Raw genomic sequence first — 20,893 nt, forward strand, 5'->3', positions numbered from 1 at the left:
ATATCTTACCAGGCTTCCCTAATCTGGCCAATGCTATGTATGCAACAGGTACTTAAGCAATGTTGGTTAGAGTGGATAGATGAGATGAGAGGATGAGTGGATGGGAGAGTAGAAGAATAAATAAGAGTCAGAGAATTACTAAGTAAATAAAAGCAATTGAGTGAATGAAGGAAAGGGTGTATTGGTTAGTGAGTAAGTGACAGAGTGAATCTACCTATGTAGTTGAACCACTGAGGGATAAAACTGCCCTCAGGAGCAGGGAGGCAATTTATGTTCTCCACGTGGCCTAATCCATGCTCTTTGAAAAAGTCAAACAATACTGAATCATACAATGAGAAAAATAGTAAGTTACTTTATCGTATCTACTTATTCCAACCTACCTCCAATTCCTATTGATGTTCAGTTTTACAAACTGTTTTGTTTTCTTGTTTGATTTGTTTTAACAAAAAAAGTCACTTTTCTATCTATTTTATTGGAAGTTTTTTAAAATGAATCCCTACCTAATACTTTTTAATAGACATAGAGTATAGATATGCCATAATTTATGTTTCCCCCAACCATGTTCACATCATTACAAATATTCACATCCTTGGCCATGTATACTTCTGCATATTTGAAAGTGTCTCTTAGGTTGGACTTCTAGAATGGGATTGCTGGACCAATCTACCATTTAGAATTTTGATATATGACACTAAATTGACTCCATACATTTGTGTCAACAGTGTATAAACATATATACTTTGAAAATTCCTCAATTTTATATTATCAATTTTATCCCCGAGCTCAGGAAGTAATTGCATTTTATTTTACTTATTTATTTTTTATTTGCCTGTCTTTGACCTTGTCTTGGTTGAAACTTTCTGATTAGCATTGCCCATTTTTAATATAAATATTAGGTCACATTTAATTTGAAGCATGTACTTACCTGCAGGTTTAAGAAGTTTTCCTTGGATATATATTTCTACAGCTTTGCTTACCATAATACCTGATTCATAAGCACCAGGTCCGCTTTCTAAAAAAAAATGCAAAAGAGACCTATCTAGATAAATCAAATAATATTGAATTTCTTTCAATAGATAACCATTCTAACATAGGTATATGCTATATACCAGGGTAACTGGATCGTCCATGAATTGGTCGACATTAGTTGGCTTTGGGATGTGAACTGTTCAGCTTGGCTCCATCTATTCCACAATATAATGGGTGCATGCCAAATCTCTGTTTCATGACATTTGCTAAAATATTGGGAAGGCAGCTGAAGTGGAAAGATTGATCTTAGATTCCCAAACCGCCTTTGCATTTTAGAAGATCTATGTCCCTGGACAAAACTGAAATTTTCTGAACTTCATTTTTCCCACTTATGAAAATGAGGATAAATAATACCTACCTCCAGAGAGACTGAGTAATTAAATTGGAAAATTTTAGGAAAATAACACAATGAAATATTTTAAAATATGGCTATTATTAATTTCTATAATGATATATTTAATAAAGTGACAGAGTGGAGTAAACTAATTATATTTTAAAAAAATGCATTAAACATTCTTCATTATATTTGCAATTTGTGAAATGAGATTATCTACATGTGTTTCTATGTATTAGGCATACCTGTAGGTAAGCTGTCTCTACATTACTGAATGACTGTTTCCTGTATGTGCATTTTACCTTCTCAATTAAATAGATGCTTTTGTCTTTCCAAAGTCAGCATATAGTGTATACTTAATAATGACTTTTCTGAGCAATTAACTTACAATATATTGTTTTAGGGGAATGCAGTTAGTAGCAATAATTTATATTTCTAAAAAAATTGGGAAAGCTAAATTCCAAAGTAATACTTACTGTTAAAGTAGGGAGCAGTGAAAACATAGTTATCATTATCAAGACTCCTTTTATAGAAGCTGTCCTCATACGTTTCTGGGTTTTCTTGCCAATTTTCTCCAGCCCTAAGGAGGAAATGGCTCATCATTTTTATTCTTTAATCTACCTGATAACCTACTTTTCCCTTTGTGGACAAAGTGAAATTTACAGATATGTCTACATCCCAGGTATGTCTAAGCAAGTTAGTGGTAATTGATGGGGTATATGATATTCATTAATTAAGCAATTTATCAGCACAGAATTATGCAAAGGGTCGGAAAAAGCTGACTCCTGCTTTTACTCTGCCATTTACTAACTAGGTAATTCTGGACGAGTCAGTTAATAGATCAATTAATATTAATAAGCCTGCCCAGCCCACTTTACAGACTGTTCTGAAGATAACAGGGGCAAGATCCATTGAAGAACAGTAAAAACACTAAAGTGCTATACATATAGCCTACAGGCTATAATCATCATGTTCACTTAACTAGGTTAGTTTGTGTCTACAAAGACACTTATTTTTAAATCTCTTAAATTATGTAATACATCACTAAAAAAATCATATAATAGCATTTCTAAAGAAATGAAATATTTTAAAAATGTAAGCATATTAAATAATGACTCAGATTTAATCTATGAATAATGATCGGTGTCTCTGAAGAATGGCTTCCTTATAGAGTCATGTGCAGATTCTTACCATAGTCTTTTGTAATTACTTATTTTTACAGGTGTTATTTGAACTTACTCTTTGGGATAAACTCTGGTAATCCCACCATCAGTCACAACAAACCGTGCTTTCACTCCCTTTCTGGAACAGAAGGCAGAAGAAGGAAGCATTTTATTCAACTTACTCTTTGTAAGGTATTAATTTAGGTGGTGGTGACACAAAGGTAAATAAAATTAGTTCCTAAAATACAGAAAGCCAAAATAAATATGTCAATAGCTGCAACTATGTTTTAATAGTTAAAATATCTAAGAAATAAGTACTTAAAGGGAGGATGCGTAAAGAAAGCATCTCATAGGAAAGAATAATATGGCCAGATTTTGAAGATGGCCTAGGAGTTAACGGAGATGACAGAGAAAGCAAGAAGATATCACCTGTTGAGTAAAGGAGATGCATAGAGAAAGCAAAGAGCGAGTGTATCTGATGTGATAAAAGCATAAGGCACAAGGTGAGAAAAATAGGAAGTCAAGTTTCGAGTACAGGCTTCTAAGAACGATCTTGAAATCCATGCCAGAGAGCATCAGCCTGGAACTGGAACTGCATGTTAAAAGCAAGACTTACTGGCACGTGTGACTTATACAGACAATAGAATGGGACCTGTTATAGGAAGAGGAATGGGAAGCACTAAAGGCATACAAATCAGTGGCTGTAATTTTCTGGAAATGGAAATTAGGACCTTGAGTATGAAGAAGAGAGGAAAACATTGTTAGAAGAGCTATGTAGCATTTGACGATTGATTGGAAATGGGTGGAGAAGAGACTATAAATGAGAACTGTAGTCAGATTTCTCAGTTTCTTGATGGGATGTATGGTAGTGCTATTAGAAAGCCAACTGAGTGTTCACTAGAAACCCTATTTTACCACACACACTGAAATACACACAGACATGCCTGTGCACATGCCTATGCACACATCAGTGTATACACTACATGTAAAGCTGAGTAATGGCAGACGTTACTCCTCACACACACCCACGACTGCAAATGCAAGTTGCCAACAATTGCTAAATGATTTTCTCAAGAAATTGTTATTAAAGATAAATAATGAACTTTAAATTTGAGACCTATTTCTACAGATTTCCCAGAAAGATGCTAAACTGAAATGGAGGACTTATATTTTTTATTAATAAGAACAAATACTTACATGTTTTTCTGCTTACTCCAATAATTTTGGACCAGTTCACTTGTAAAACCTGCATCCAGCAAGACCCGATTAATCAAATCCTTGTTACCTAACACAGAAGAAGGAGACCCTCAATTACACCCACATACCTTTTAAATTAAAATACTGAGGTAAATATATTATCTGTTTCTAAAAGCAATTTAGAATAAATAATATTTCTATGAATTTAAAAATATATGCATTTTTTTTTATACTTTTCATCTTGTCTCGCATATTTCAGGCTATTAATAGTGGAAAAGCCAATTCTAAATGAGGCAACTTATTTTGTAAACTTTATAAAAAAGATGTGAAATATGCCAATCAAGAAATGATGAGAAAATATTCTTTTTTAAAAAATGTATTTTTATTGATTTTAGAGAGAAAGGAAGGGAGAGGGAGAGAAAGGAAGGGAGAGGGAGAGAGAGAAAGAGAAAGATTAGTGTGAGAGAAACATCACTCAGCTGCCTCCTGTGCTCCCCCTACTGGGGATCAAGCTGCAACCCGGGCATGTGCCCTGCCGGGTTGGGAAACAGGGGCCTTGGGTGCGTGGGACAAGGCTCAACCGACTGAGCCACACAGGCCAGGGCTGTTTTGTGGGGTCTTTAGTAGGATAGTGTAGTGATTCCAAACCATCAAAATTTCAGGACAACTTTATATATAAATATAAAACTACATAATTATATAGGTTTTGGTTTGTTTGTTTTGGCCAAGGAGCCTAATAAGTTATCACAGACCAACCCTATTCCAAGATCGGCTTTTGGAATCTACTGATATTGGTGAAGGAGCCTATCAGCTCAACTTCAAAGGTAATGGAGAGGATAGGTGATGAGATCCAAGGGTAAAATTAATACACATTCTTAAAACACTTTTCCTTCATCCTTTCTCCTGGCTCCTCTGCTCTAAGCCCATGAAACTCTGAATAACCTATAAGTACCCTCTGAAAGTTCACATTTATAATAAAAGTTCATTTTATTCAGATTAGAAATGTATGGCTTTACTTATCCTATTACTACAAGAGGTGGGGGTAAGATAGGCTAAAAACATTTTACTTTTAGAGTTAGTTTTACATATTATTTGATAACATGATGTGAAATATGATTGAGGAAAATATAAATTCTTTTATAGCCATTAGCTACATTTTATACTTAAAAATCCAATATAATTTCAACTCTTCACATGGTTACATAATCACCTCAAACATTTCTTATTGGACTATAGGGGAGGCAGATAAAAGGTGAGTGAAATGGAGAAAGAGACTGAAGAACAGACACGAGTATGGATATTAGTGCTATTATACTGAAAGTATTTTGTCGAAACATACTCATACTTTCCTAGGCTCTAATGGCATGCAATTAAATAAATATTCGAGAACATTATTTCCGTTCTCGGGAATGCCTACTACTAATAGGAAATAAACAGTAATGTAAATAACCCTGAAAAGGCCTGGGCGCAGTCAGGGTGCGCACCGAGAAGAAGGGTTTGGAATCACTCGTTCAGGCGTGGCCAGTGTGGACTTCATCTCCCAAGGCAGGTTACCAGAGCACCTCATTCTTCTTAGAGGTGCTCGTTGTTCCTTTTTATGGCATAAATTTAAATTTGAGACCGCTTTAAGATGGACATTTCAGTTTTTATAACTGAGGAAGTGCTTTGTTTAACTCTTCTTGATAGAAAGGGAAATAATTTTAAAAGGGAGGAGAGAGGAGGCGGAGGAAGAGAGGAGAGAAAGGACCAAAAACGTCAATTACGCAGGCTTTTCCTGTTCAAACAGATTTACTAAGGTAAATTTTTTGTTATAGATCCGGTTTTCCTGTTATTACCCATTTGCATTGCATTTTTCCCCTGACATTACTTCTATAGATATTTGTAACAAAAAGAGAGTTAAGATTTTTAAATGTTTTAAAAGCTAAGAATCCATAAACCTCCATGAAGTTTCATAGTATGAATGATGCAGTTTTCTCTGAAAGACAAATATAATAGTTAAAGACAAATAAAATGTCTTTTATCCCAATTTTATTTACTTCATAAAATGGGAAAATATAGAAGCATATTTTTAATCACAAAGTTAACTATGATCAAAAGAGAATGTCAGTAAGAAAACAAACCATTAAGTAATATATCTTTATATCTTGGTCTTAGTCTATTCATACTAAAGCTCATTATATAAATTGGAAGAAATATATAAATTGATAAAAATGTGCTATATATTTGTTTTTCTCTATATAGCAAGAACAATGCAATGAAAAACCTTCCATTCAAAATTAAGCTTCTTAAATTGGAAAGAATCAAAGGTAAGCATATCCTATTTACATTTAAACATTTACAAGTGTCTATTACCTGGCTTTAAAATTTTGATTTCACTTAATGTAATGAAATTTCTTTACTAGGGCCGTAACAGCAGGCTAAACTGAAACAAGTTTTGACCACTTTGGATATAAGCACAGTGAAACAATTACCATGAATTAATGCATACTTACAGGATGGATTGTTTGGAGTTTTTCTATCAATAAACTCATTGAAATTTAAAAGAAATTCAGTGTTATTCTCTGATATTTTAAGGTCATTGCAGTAATCTCTGAAAAAAATATTTTAAGATATTGAGGATTAAAATCAAAACATTAAAAACTGTACATGGTAATCATAGGAAGTGAAAACACTTTTTTAACTAGCTATATGACTTTGTAAGCCATTGATCTCCTTGTTTCCCCCATTTCCTCATTTCTATATCAAAACAATACTTTGAAAATAAGTGGTATTACAGATAATATATATTATGCCATTGACCTCTGGATAGTATGTGATCAATAAATCTTAGCTTTTGTTATTCTTATTACATTATCACTGTATATTGTAGGTTTGCAATTTTTGTATAGAACTTAACTGAGAAATTTTAAAATATTTTTTCACTAAATATCAGAATAAACCATATCAGAATAAACCCATCAGATGCTTACATTTTAATGAGAAATTACTGTTTTAATAAAAATAATAACCTATTGAAAAAAACTGGCGTTGATTGAACTATTTGCAAATTTTGAATTCCTGATTTAATAACAGACAAGTGTGTCCTGCATTTAATCAACTGCAAGATTGGCACCTGAAAAAAAAAAGTGTTGTACAGGTATGTAGTTGGAAAAGAGAAGATTATTTAATAGTATTATTAGATAATTGTGTCTATTCTTTTTTTGATACCAAAATTTGATTATTTGTAATTTCTTGAGTTGTAATACTGAATTCAAAACAGTGTCACTGAACTTTTTGTACTGTTACATTAAATTTAATGCACTATCTTATACTTTACATGAATATTTTTTGCACCTATGATTTTGTAACATAATTCATCAGTTACTTGGAAAGTATGAGTTACGCAGGTCTTCCAAATGATGACACATTTCATTATACAATACTGGAAATACACATCATTAATATCATCACTGATTGCAACAGATAAGTCTAAATTTTAGGACACTTACAGTAATAAGTACAATTTTCCCCAAATTCAAATTTTAGTTTAAAATCAGATTTTTGTCCTTGGCAACAAATACTCCCAGTCAAAGCTGATTTGATTGCTGTCTGAGAAAATATTTTCCAAATACCAAAGTCCCTGGTTTAATTAAAATGATATTTCATGAAACAAACAAACAAAACACACCAATTTCAGATCTCAACTCAAACAATCAGAAGGCAATGAGAAAGCCTAAGTGTTTTCACTTTCCCCGCAAACTGCAACTGGCTTTTTCCCTGATGTGGGTGCCAGGCAATGAAGACTGCAACAGCACTTTAGTGCCACTGCCTTAATTCCTGTGAGGGTATCAGCTCACCATTGCTTTTGTACTGTCAATACAATGCCAACATGGTAAAACAGACAAACACCATGGCATTGTTAGGAAAACAGCTTTGACCTTGTAGATTCTCTGGAACCCAAAGGATTCTGAGAACCATACTTTGACATCTGTTGTCCTAAGTGTTTTAGAAATTCAGAATAAATATAAGGCAACATATATATAAGATTGCAATGATAATAAGTAGCTTAATACAACCAACAATTTGGATAATCAAATATTCAAGACGGAAACTCAATTAAATAGTAAACATTTTCAGATACAAGTTCATTACCTAAATACCTCAGAGGAGAGGAGAGAAGAGAAACAGAATGTCAGAACTTCAAAAGCAAAACTAAACAAAACAAAACAACTTCTTGGTTCATGAGAAATTTCAATTTAGAAAGGCAAGGCTGAGAAAGTTTACAAGATTTATATTCATTTCTTTATTTGACAGAGCTAAAAGTGCTTCTTCCGCCCGGCCGGGCGTGGCTCAGCGGTTGCGCATCGACCTAGGATCCAAGTGATCGGGGTTCGATTCCCAGTCAGGGCACATGCCCGGGTTGCGGGCTCCGTCCCCAGTTGGGGGCATGCAGGGGGGAGCCCATCAATGACTCTCATCATTGATGTTTCTACCTCTCTCTTTCCCTCTCCTTTCCTCTCTCTGAAAGCAATAAAGATGTATTTTTAAAAAATAAATAAAAGTGCTTCTTCCTACAATGCTAGGCTATTTTGGAAATAGCACTAGCCTGGTAGTCAAAAGGCCAATATATTGAATTATAATCTCAAAAAATTAGATGTCGAAGGCAAGGTATTAGAAGAACTAAATAAAATGTGGCAAATAATTATTAACAACCCATTTTTAGAATTCTAAGCTATTATTTAAAGGCATTTCTAAAATTAGATTTGTACATTTAATCCTAAAATTCACTTTATCAGAAAGTATTTAACACTTCAAAGATGAGGAAACTGAGATTCAAAGATGTAAAAAGATTTGCCCAAAGGTATATAACTAGCAAATGGTCAAGCCCTGAGGAGGAGCCAAGTGTTCACATCCCTAATTAGTGTGTTTTAACCATAAAATGTGCTTTGAACTTTCACTCTGTGCACTTCTGTTACCAAAAAGCTCCAGGCCAAAAGCAACTTTGACCTCTACCAATAGAAGTCTTTGAGTGTTGTGAGCAATTAATTTAGACAGTGTCATCATGTATTTGTTTGTTTGTTTGTTTATATCCTCCCTGGTTGAATTGTGCTGCATTTTGAAGTAGTCTAAAGATATCATTGACCTTCAAGATATTATTGACTACTTCTGATTACAGAAAACATCAGAATATCAAAAAATAGTCTGATGTTTACTAATACCAAAAGCTCAAAAGTGTTGAAAGGGCCCTTAAGGAGACTTGTTGAATTAGAATGGGAACAAAAGTGAAAGGATTTTAAAAACGAAAATGTGAGCCCAGCCCGCGTGGCTCAGAGGTTGAGCATCGACTTAGGATCCAGGTGATTGAGGTTCGATTCCCGGTCAGGGCACATCCCTGGGTTGAGGGCTCGATCCCCAGTTGGGGTCGTGCAGGAGGCAAATGATCCATGACGACTCTCTCATTATTGATGTTTCTATCTCTCTCTCTCCCTTTCCCTTCCTCTCTCTGAAATCAATAAAGATATATTTCCAAAAAAAAAAAAAAAGGAAAATGTGAGAAAACACTGAATGTTGTGTCAGTGGAATGAGTTCTCTAGTAATAAGCATGATGCAGAAGGGCCTCAGAAAATCACCCACCATGTGCAGTGTGGTGCCTTTGCTATAGGTGATAAGCAGAAAGAATGGAAATATTTGAGGGGCGAGTATGGGGTTAGACAGACAGCACTGATGTTGGTTGCCTGTTAGCCTAAAGATTACTCAACATAGGCCTGGGAGACTGAGGACTCGAGATAATCATTCTTTCTTAGGTTCTTGTACCGAAGAAATCACACAGGACAGTGGGTGGCCAAGCAATTCCCGTGGTTAGCAAAACTTCTAAATTGTTCCCCAAAGACATGTGGAAGACCTGCTGATACACCTTCTGTGAGGCACTGTTTTTCTAAAACAGGTCAAATTCACACACACTGATCATTATTTAATCTCTTTTAGGAAAATGATTCCTCAGAAAAGTGCAGCAGCAAGGTGGAGAAATATTTGTGTGGCTTTAAAGGAACAAGTCAACTTCCACTTGCTGAGAACACCTTCAGGGCCTGAAAGTTACCATCTCTTTTGGCCACTTCCTGTTTCTGACCAAATTAGCTTTGTAACTTAAAAGGCTTTGAAACTACAGATCTTTAGTATTAGAAATTTGGCAATTTTTTTATTTCTAGAATACTGAAAGTGAATTTGTTCTCGCCTGTTCAACAAGCTTAAATAGCTTATACATCACAGATTAGCAGTGAACTTTAGACTATCATATATTGTTATTTATTTCTCATTGAAACTCATCTTCTTTGAAGCACCTTTCTCATTTCTGAATATCTAAGAAAGATAGCAAAATTAATCTATGTTTTAGACTTCACCCTATGACTGTATGCCTCTTAAAGGCAGCAATGCTCCATGCATCTAAATTCTCAATGTTTCCCTTTGGAGTAGTGTTAACACTGAGGAAATTGCAAGAGCTGATTATTAATCAGGAACAAATGCTTTATCTAGGAATTTAAAAAAATGGTCATATATCTTTAAAATTTGCAAGCTTTCTTCTTTAAATTATTTTTAAATAACTGCTTTTTAATACTCTTTATTAAATAACAATCCTTCCTCCACCCCTTCCTCTTACTACAACCATAAATAAGAACTAATATTTATTTAAAGCTCATATCTTACCAAGAACTCTGGTAAATATTTTGCATGCATGATATCATTTAAACCTTATACAAACTCTATGAGATAGGCATCACCCATATAACATTTGAAAAAGTAAAGAAACCAAGGTGCAGAGAATTTGAGTAACAGTCATAACAATGAACATCTGGGTAACAGACCCATATAGTCTTGCTCTAGAGTTTGCTACACTGTTTCTCATTAATAACAGTGACAAAAACATATGACTGCTGTCCTATACCACATAGCTTTCTGTCTTTTCTCGCCAATTTTTCTTTATCCCAATTTTTTATCACTTTATTTTTCACAGCTCTTTGAATACACATTCAGTATTCATTTTTTTTCAGGAAAGCTTCCCTACAAAAATATTTTACTCAGATGTACTGAATGTTCTTTTGACATTCATTAGCATTTGTATATTCAACATACATACTAATATCTTGAAATAACAAGGAAACTGGCTCAAATCCCCTATTTAACATCTCTAAAACTCTTTCCTGATCTGGGAAATGGGATAATAACACTAATTTATTATAGAGTTCTTTTGAGCAGTAAATATAATTATGCATGTAAAGGGCTTAACACCTGTTAACTGAGGTGCCACCAGTTACAACATTGTTTCCCTTCTCTGGTATTTTTGCTCCATCCCTAAACACATAGGAAAATTCCAGCCTTCCAGTCAGTCATGTTGATACTGAATATGACTTAGGCACGGGAGTGGCCCGTCTACTAATCCTTGCTGAACTAAACAAAGTCCATCCGTTGCTTACAGATTGGGAATTGGGATTGAGAGAGACATTTGCCCTCTCTGAGAGGACCAGTAGATTTCCATCTTGTCTGATGGTGAAGTACAGGAAGCCGATCAGCATGGTCTGCTATTTAACAATTGGGAGAGATGAGTGAAGGAGCTGCCCAGAGAAAAACTCAGATAGAGGGAGAGTGTATCTGTTCACTGTAATTTCAATCTCTTCTTACAGTGTCAATGTATGAACATGTTAATATTCTGTAGGACAATGTTTTGTCCTTAATATTCTCCTTTCTACCTAAAATTGATTTTAGCAGTTTTAAGTTGGTCAAAGTTATTTGTATTAAAAAAAAGTGCTAATAATATTGCAGGTGTTATTGTTAATAATATGATTTTTAAAATATTCTTCATATGTTTATAGATTCTTCAGCTATCAAATATTTATTCAGCATGTACTATGTACTGGGCAGTGGATGTTTTATTGGGTACTGAAGAGTATGTGACACAGTCATGGCTCTTTTGGGAAAAGTAAATAAAATAAAATGTGGCTGGTGCTCTAGTGAGGGAAATATAGGATGCTATGAGGCAGTCGGCAAGATGTCTAATTCAGTGAACATGGGAAAGAAATTCCCAGATCAAGGAGTTTAAATTTGGGGATTGGGAAGGGGTGGAGTGTGTCTGAGTATAGTCCAAAATAGAAGAGAAAATTAGTGAGTAAAAAGAAATTAACTAAAGCATTTATATGCTTATATGCATAACCCATGGACACAGACAATAGTGTGGTGAAGGCCTAGGGTGGGGAGTGGGTGTGGGGTGGAAGGGGATAATGGAGAAAAAAAGGGACATCTGTAATATTTTCAACAATAAAGATAAATTTTTAAAAAATGAATAAAAAATCTTTAAAAAAAAAAGAAGAGGTAAAAACAGTCCATTTAGTGTGGGTGAAATTCAGAGTAAAGGTTAGCTTTTTCTTAAGAGGCCAGATAGTAAATGATTTAGGCTCAGTGGGTTATATAGTGTCTATGCCACAACTACCCAACTCTGCCTTTATAGCGAAAGACAACACATCAATAAACAAGTACAGCTGTGTTCCAACAAAACTATGTACAAACAGGCCACCAGTCTGTGTGCTGCAGTTTGATGGCCCTGATTTAGAGTATGGAGAACTACACTGGCAAACTGTGCAATGCATTTCTAGTAACAGCATTTCAAAGTCATAAAGTACAGATTATCATGAGGACAATACTGAGCCTTTGGTGAGCATTTAGCAGATGAGAAAGAAAAATTCTCCAAAGAGAACACATGTTTAAGAGAGACTGAATTTGAAGCGAATCAAAGACATTCCTGTTGTTTCCATAAATATGAGTCACATATTGAAATATGTAGTGTAGACATAAAATCTGGAAACAGATATATTGTTCGATCCTATATTGTAATGTAATGTCAATAAACCCCTTATCGTGTCTAATTTGTTTCTATATGTTATGGCCATCTGTAGACTTGGAAGGCATCACCCCCAACGGCAGACATGGATTAGACGGGTGGTATGTCTCCAGACCCAGAACAAGAAGAGAAGAGAGCCTAAGCTAGCCCCCTCGTGGAAGCGATCTGCAGAAGGAAAGAAGTTTATGAAAGAGACTCAGTATGTGGCAGGGAAGGAGGAAGGTTTTCAGAATAGTGTGTCATCAAGCAAGAGGTGGCAAAGAGTGTCAAAGGAGGGTGTGACGAGTAATACCAAACACCAAAGGAAAGTCAGGCAGGAGAAGCTGCTTAGGGGCAGAGTCATCCATGAAGCCAAGACTATGCTCTATTAACAGATTACTCCAAGGGTGGTATATATTCCCAATTTTTAAAAAGAACCAAAAATTCAGATATTCTTATCCAGAAATAAAAAAGTAACTCAGACTAATTTTTATGAACCTTCTTTGGGTTCTTAGAGTACCTTCTTTGAGGAGTATTAAAATGTGATAAATTAATAATACAATCTCCTAAATCTATTTTCTTCAATAATTTAGTCTAGATCAGCGATTTTCAACTGGTGTGCTGCAAGAATTTTTAAAACATGCAATACCTGACTAATTTAGTCAGGGCACTGACCTCTCTTCCCTTAGATTGTCAAATAAAAAATGTCAACAGCCAGCACAACAATAGCCACAATAGCCATCTGGTGTGAAGGAATCAAAATTATACCTATTTCTTTTGTCAAACGGCAAAAAAGATATTTTTTGGTGTGCCACAGAATTTTAGTAATTAGATTATGTGTGCCATGAGAGAAAAAGGTTGAAAATCGCTGGTCTAGATTAATAAGGAATTAAATTAGTTTGAATAGGATATGTGTCTGATCGAGAGTGGGAATCAAAAACTAAGAAAAGGAATAAAAATAAAGACCACTCTTGGATTACTGAATAGTTTCAAATAATTACATGGAAAAAAAGTAGAGATAAAATGTATCTTAGGGATAGACAAGGGGGATTATATGAAATAGAAATAAAATTGAGGAGGAAAACATGTCAATCTTAAAAAAGTATGTGAGAAAATGCCACTATGTTACAATAAGTTTTCCCAGAAAGTCGTGTTAGTGTATTGAAAGAAATTAGTATGAGGTTAAGACCTTCTATGAGGTATATACATTCTTATGTGTGTATATACACACATATACCTGTACACATCTATCAGTGTGTATATATATATGTGTATATATATAACATGTAAAAACATACATATATTGAGAATGTATGTGTACTCATACTCACAAATACAAATATGAAATTCTTCATTGTTGTTGCATAGTTAGTTCCAACAAAAGCAAAGCCTCCATCTGTCTTGTTCAGTTTTGTACCCCTGCATCAGCACATTGCCTAGCACAGAGTAGCTGCTTAGTAATTACCTGAACGAGTAAATTAATGAATTGGCAGGATTCTTTGCAGTTTTAAAATTGGTTCCCTTTGGTTCCATAATTTGGAACAAAATTAACCCAGAGCAGCGGTCTTAACCCCAATTCAGAACTGTTATCATTCATACAAGCTATAAAAATAAAACAAAACCAACCTTGGTGCTAAGTATGTATAACCAGATTCTTCAAAATTATCTGGCTTCAGTGTCTCTGAATCTACAAAGATAATGTGACAGGGTTAGGTAAGCAATCAGAGAACATATATCCTGAGATTCTGTGGCAATAAGAAGACATGAGAGAGATAATCTAAGAAGAAAAATTAAAATAAACTACTTATATCCTAAATTTAAACATCAATTAATATAAATTTCCTCCATACTTACAAAAACAAAATCAACTTTAATTTCATAACATGGATTGTAAGAGTTATATCAGAGAAAATGCTATGTTCATAATTTTCCTATTTATTAACCATAACTAAGATATCCTTCCAAAAATAATTTATATCAATGTTACATCACAGGTATTTTATTTAAAATGTCAACATAAAAATTTCACCCATATTATGGTAAAAAAGTGATTTCAATAAACCCATTACTGCCTTAGTGAATTAGTCACATTTTTCACATTAGGATGAATTAGTAGCAAGTAGATGGATAAAAACACACAAGTATTTAAGTCTAAGAAAACACTTGAATGTGAAACAGGTCCTATTTGAAAACACAAGCATATTCTTTCCCCGTTTCTGGCCCCTACGGCTTGAATGATCATGGAGGAAAATCTAGCAAATGAGAAGCACAGAGGATAATATCCATTAGGAATGGAAAGATCAGTGGAAATGTCAAGTGTACTAAACAGAAAAAAATTGAGCAACAAGAAAATACTTGCCCTTCATTTTGCCCTTTTTTGCTGTGAAAATCCATCAGAAAGAGAAAGCAGGGAAACAAAAAAAAGAGGGTAAAGCAAAGGGGGTCACAAACAATATTTTATTCAATGACTCTCTTGAATAAAAATATTGTGCATAGATCAAAGGTTCATTTATGTACAGCTGTAGTCTGGAAAAGAAGACACATATATTTGAAGACTGGAAGGTATGTCCTGTCAGTTACTATGAGAGCACCCTATCTGTACTGTGGTTATTTCAAGGGTCTATTTTGCAAAGTGGTTAATGCAAGTGCAATACCGGCGTTAGCCTACAAACAAAACCATTTACCAATCATCAGAGACCCACTAGTCATCCCCTCATTTATCCAGTGAACAACTAGCTCATGCAAAGTTGCTGGTTGTTAAAAGACCATCATATCTATCAAGAAAAGTGGTAACAATGTCTAAACTACCACCATGTACTATGAGAACCAGGACTGCAGGGAGCAAAAAAAGAACTGACATAGAAATGAAAGAATTTAGTTTATTTAAGGTCAGATATAAAAGGTATGTATAAATATATATTTTTTTTACTTCATTGTACCAGAAAAAAATTTAGGTTGTTAGTAACAATTGAGCAATGAGCAAAGGATATGATGGTCATTTTACTTCACTACATCTAGTCACCAAAAATGAAATAAAGATTAAAAATGACTTGAAATATGCACTAGAGTTAGTAATTACTCCACATTCCAACTGACACATTAAAAAGAAATAATTCATTTGAGTTGCTGAAGACATTAATATGGATTATGAGAAAAAAAAGTCAATCGCCAAACCAAAACCAAAGACCAGTGCAATTTGAACTGTGTTCAAACAAAGTAGATGTGGAGTACAATATTATTCTTGCCAAAAGCAACAAAAAATAAGAAAGAGAAAAAGAAAGAAAAGGTAAAGCTTTACTAGCACAATGCCATGAGTAGAGACTACGTGACACGTTTTGCGTCAGCTGGCAGACCCTTAAAACAGCAGCAACGGAGGACAGCGCTGCAATGATTCCACGAGCACAAAGCAAGGCGGGGGAGGCTGGTGGGGCTGCCAGTGACACTGGAGTACCTGCTCATATTCTATCCATGTAGAATATTTCTTGTTCCTTGCATGTTTGGAATGGGTTAGAATCATTGCTGTAGATTTGGTAATAGCAGCTACTAAAATGGATAAGCCTTGGGTATTCCAAAATCTAGACGTCTTTAAACATTTGATACTAGAAGATAGCAAAGAGACCTGAAGTTGCTTTCACAGTACTTACATCTGGCCTGAGTTATTGTCTCTTCTATTTTGGCTTTTATATAGTAAAAACTGTAGGTTGGTAATACCAAGGCCAAACTGCAATAGAAACAAGAGAAGCATAAACACAAACAAACAAAAATGAAACATAACTTAAAAAAACAAACACGTCTAGTTCGTGGAAAATCCAAAAATCTTCCTCATGGGAAGAAGACATATTACTCTGACAGTAAAATGCATTCAGCTAATAGAGTATTTAATTTGGTCTTGACATCCTGATTCATCCAGTTCTTTACAGTGTAAGGAATCAGAAGAGACATACGGAAAATAAGATTCTAAATATGCCTATAAATTAGCTGAGAAAGAAATGTCATGGGTACTATATTTCCAGAAAAGCATATTAAAACACTTTAAGTGTTGCCCAGCCGGTGTTGCTCAGTGGTTGAGCATCGACCTAGGATCCAGGAGATTGAGGTTCAATTCCCGGTCAGGGCGCATGCACGGGTTTCGGGCTTGATCCCCAGCAGGGGACGTGCAGGAGGCTGCTGATTAATGACTCTCATCATTGATATTTCTATCTCTCTCTTTCCCTCTCCCTTCTTCTCTCTGAAAATTAATAAAGACATATTTAAAAAAAACAAACAAAAAATACCCCACTTTAAGTGTTGAAAAGATAGAATAATGCTAGGGTATGTTTAAACAAAGTAAATAAAATTAATGAATTATACATAATGTTAAAGTGCTCTGTAGTAAATGTATGCTATTTAAATTATAAATGAAAGTATTATTATTTCCATTACACAATGTATATAATCATCTGAAATATATTCTTTTGAGGGGATAAATACCTACTGTTTTAATACTCTAATCTTTAGACAAGTACACAGAGTCTGCTAATGGGAAAATTCAAATTCCTTTATAGCACTAAGAAAGAGTTCCTGTTCATTTCATTGGTTCTTACCCAATACTTCAAGTTCATTTATTGTGTATATTTCATAATACTAGGTAAATTGCTGTCAAGTATAAAAGGACATACACCTTGAGCTCAATACTTTACAGGAGTCATGGGCTACTCTAAACTTATAGTATATGTACAAACTGGAGGAGAGGTCCAGTGCAAATCTTAAACCAAGTTCAGATTGTTTTAGATAGGACCATCAGACAAGCCTGTCTTCAAACCTTGTCTTAATGAATGAACAAAATAAAAAGCTGACAGGCAGGTGACCTTACTATTTTGAAGTTGCCAATTAATAAAACATAATGCATTAAAATTATTAAAAGATGACAGAATATTTGAAGGTTATGCAATTTCCAATAATAAAACTGCGTATATGTGAACATTCTTTTACTCTGACAATGGCTAATATACATGGGTAGGACATTATAATTTCATATACACATTTATTGTTGCAAATGACCTTTGCAATTCTTTGAATATAGAAGGAAACTTATGAACTAATGGGTGCAGAAAATGAGGCTATATCAAAGATTTCCAATGCAACTATTTTCAAAAAAAAAATGATGCTAGATTAATTTGATCGAGTCATTCAGCATTCACCTTTAATATTTAATCTAAAATTTAGCAATGTATAGGAAAAGGTGTGCATATGTAGGCTTCTAAATATTTCTAGGCATTTGCAGGAGATCTTCTCTTAATAACTCAAGCCTCATGTTTCCCAGGATTTTGGGATGGATGTCTAAACTGTAATCTCATTACATTTTTTATGGACAATACTGAACATGAAAAAATACAAAACTCCAGGTTTTCCTTTTTATGAATATATATGCTACAAATTCATTTTAAGAATTAAAAAGCAGCGGTTTGTTACAATTTAACTATGAAACCAAGATAGCAAAATGGGTGGTTGCTAGCTACATCCAGTTTCCAAATCTTCTCCATCAATAGGTAATTCACAGACTTTCCTTTTAGATAAAGGTCAGAGAAATAAAATGTTATGTAGATTTTATGAAAATCTCTACATTCATTTTATAGGTAACTTCCTTTAAGTAGAGACAGATTAAAATTAAAATAAGCAGTGCAATTAGCCTGAAAGCGAGATGACCTTTCATGATTCACTTGCCATTTATAAAATGTAGAGCAGAATTACTGAGCATTTGAAGATTGTCTCCTAAAAATTCCTCTCAAGGGAAATCAGGACATTTTTACTACCCCATCAGCATTTATTGCTAAGAGAAACTTCTAATTAAAACAGATAACATTATATCATGCAGTTGCCACAGTATCATTCTGTAAGCTTGTGTTACATCTCATGTACCATAAAAAACAGTGTGGAAAGCCACAAGGGACACAATAGTAGTTTTTAAGCTGACATATTAAATATATATCTGGCCTGCAAGTCTCAGGTTGTTATTCATGGCTACACTCTATTCCATAGAAAAAACATAGTTACATTTAATTTAATTATTTCCACCTTAACACAACAGTTATTTCTTCAACCTACAGCAGATAAGATCTTTACTGACATTCCCAGTCAATGATGTTCTCATATACAGTGTTTGCTGTCCCCCTCCATATAAAACCAATAGACCAAGGCTGCTTTATTTTCTACTAGGGACTAAAGTCTAATAAATCCAGTGGCCACCAGATGGATGGTAGATCCCATGGAATATTTTTATGACTCACATAAACATGGTTAACTAATTAAGTGGAACATAGCACACTTTTCAACTCAATCATTTATCACTATAAAACGAAACTCTTAATTAAAAATAAGAGAATTCTATTAATATAATTAATTACTATATTTCAAAATGTATCTAAATTATATCAAGACTTAAGGAAACAAAAATCATTAAGTGAAATTGGGTACCTCATTCAGTAGATCAACAGGTGCCATTTTTATGCAATTTAGATATGATGGTTTATTCTATATTGCTATTTGTGAATTTATTTGTACAGAGAGATTCAGGGAAGTGCTTATAATGGAAAGAGATTGCATCTGGCTCCAAGCTGTAGGTTGGGGAAGGGAATGTATGAGGAAACATGCAGAAGTAGTGAAGTTGGGCCTGTTCAGAGCAGTAATTTTATGGGGGGTGCAGTGAGACAAAAGACAGGGTAGATGGGTTGGGCTAGAAATGCGTGATACGTGAATATCAGAATAGGAAGTTGAAATTTAACTTGGATAAAAATGGGAATAAAGTTTTATGAACAAGAAGGGATATGCTTGACCTAAATAAACATTAATCTGGCCACACTGTGCATTTATGTCTGGAAGTGTGAGATCAGGGGGTTGAATGTATGGGACATTTGAGAGACCATTACAAACAGATTTAGGTAAGATATAATGAGAATTGAAAATAAGCCCAAAATATAATTATGACTGCAGTAGGACCAACTGTCATTGATAACTCATTGTCAGGGTCAAAAGGAAACAGTTTTTCTAACTTAGAATTTGTCCATCTAAGCAACAAAGGCATTAAAGCTCATTCCCAACAGTGCATCCCGTACTTTGTTTTATCATAAAGTCATCACTAAAGAGACAGGGCTCCTTGTGGCTCAGTTAGTTGGAGTGCTGTCCCGTACAGAAAGGTCATGGGTTCAACTTCCAATCAGGGCACATACTCAGATTGTGGGTTCAATCCCTGGTCGCGATGCATGCGGGAGGCAACCAATGTTTCTCTCTTATATCTCTCTCTTGTCCTTCCTCTCTCTCTAAAGTCAATAAAAACATCCTCAGGTGAGGATTAAAAATAAATAAATAACAATAATAATAATAAATAAAGAGACAGGGCTCCTAGATTTCCTCTGTGCTATTACACTTTTAGACAAGTTTATCCAAAAATAAAGGAAAGCTGACAATAATCATAAAAGAGGAAGAAAAATTAATGACTTGTGTATGTACATAAAGATTGTACACGTGCAAAAAGATGCCTAATAGAAATGAGATATAGAAATCAGTAGACACACGCAAATAAAATAATTAAAGCAGTTATTCTCATGTTTCTCAATAGGTTCAAAAGTATGTCAAAAAACGAAAAAGTGGAAAGACCGTCAGGTACTGTATCATGACATTAATGTCTATGTTTTCTATCTATTCTGCATGCCCCCTAGGAACACAAAGGCAACAGTTCCCTATTATGAAAACACTGCAGCACTAGGGAAATTCCCAGCACTCTGGGCTCCCATGAGAGGCTATGTGTATGCCGGGGGGAGGAGGGCGTTGTTAAGGGAGAGCTGAGTCCACCACAAGTTATTAATTAGGCTACGTATCAATTGCGTATTAAAGTCCTTCACACTTGAATATTTCAATGGAAGTTTGGACATCATTTTTTTAATTGGACAGGATGAGACAAATTGAAAATCTTAATATTTAATTCTGTAAATACTTACAGAATGTCTACCACCTGCCACTGTCTCATGAGCTAGGGACTGAAAAGTAAAGGAAGAAGGCAACAGCCTTAGAATCTAACACTCTTAGAGGGTGTTACTGTGTCCAGTTTTACAAGGCCCAGTCTACTGAAGGGATTGAGATATTGCAAAATTGCTACTTATGGGGGTAAATTATATCAACTGAGCATTTTATACCAGACTATACTACGATTTAATAAATATATTTAAGTTCATTTACAACCTAAAATGTGAGTAATGTAAACTAATTTAAATGAGGTGAATGGAGGTGATAACCTTAAATTAAGGGCATGTTGATAACATTTATTGTTGCTAATATAAATATACAAAATAT

The 20,893-nt window shown here is 34.4% G+C and overlaps 1 protein-coding gene across 3 annotated transcripts in view; it reads right to left on the reverse strand.

Annotated features, from left to right (window-relative positions):
* Positions 1-20,893, reverse strand: part of CACNA2D1 (calcium voltage-gated channel auxiliary subunit alpha2delta 1) — a 453,232-nt gene that overhangs the window by 28,572 nt on the left and 403,767 nt on the right. For all 3 annotated transcript variants that reach the window (XM_081147533.1, XM_081147532.1, XM_081147531.1), the window contains 7 exons: positions 16,213-16,289; positions 14,195-14,255; positions 6,216-6,313; positions 3,724-3,811; positions 2,603-2,665; positions 1,840-1,943; positions 926-1,012 (listed from right to left, as the gene is read on the reverse strand). In XM_081147533.1, the coding sequence (XP_081003659.1) occupies positions 926-1,012; positions 1,840-1,943; positions 2,603-2,665; positions 3,724-3,811; positions 6,216-6,313; positions 14,195-14,255; positions 16,213-16,289 (578 nt within the window). The remainder of the gene's footprint in view (positions 1-925; positions 1,013-1,839; positions 1,944-2,602; positions 2,666-3,723; positions 3,812-6,215; positions 6,314-14,194; positions 14,256-16,212; positions 16,290-20,893) is intronic.

The sequence above is a fragment of the Miniopterus schreibersii genome, assembly GCF_964146895.1.
Source record: "Miniopterus schreibersii genome assembly, chromosome: 9".
NCBI classification, from domain to species: Eukaryota; Metazoa; Chordata; class Mammalia; order Chiroptera; family Miniopteridae; genus Miniopterus; species Miniopterus schreibersii.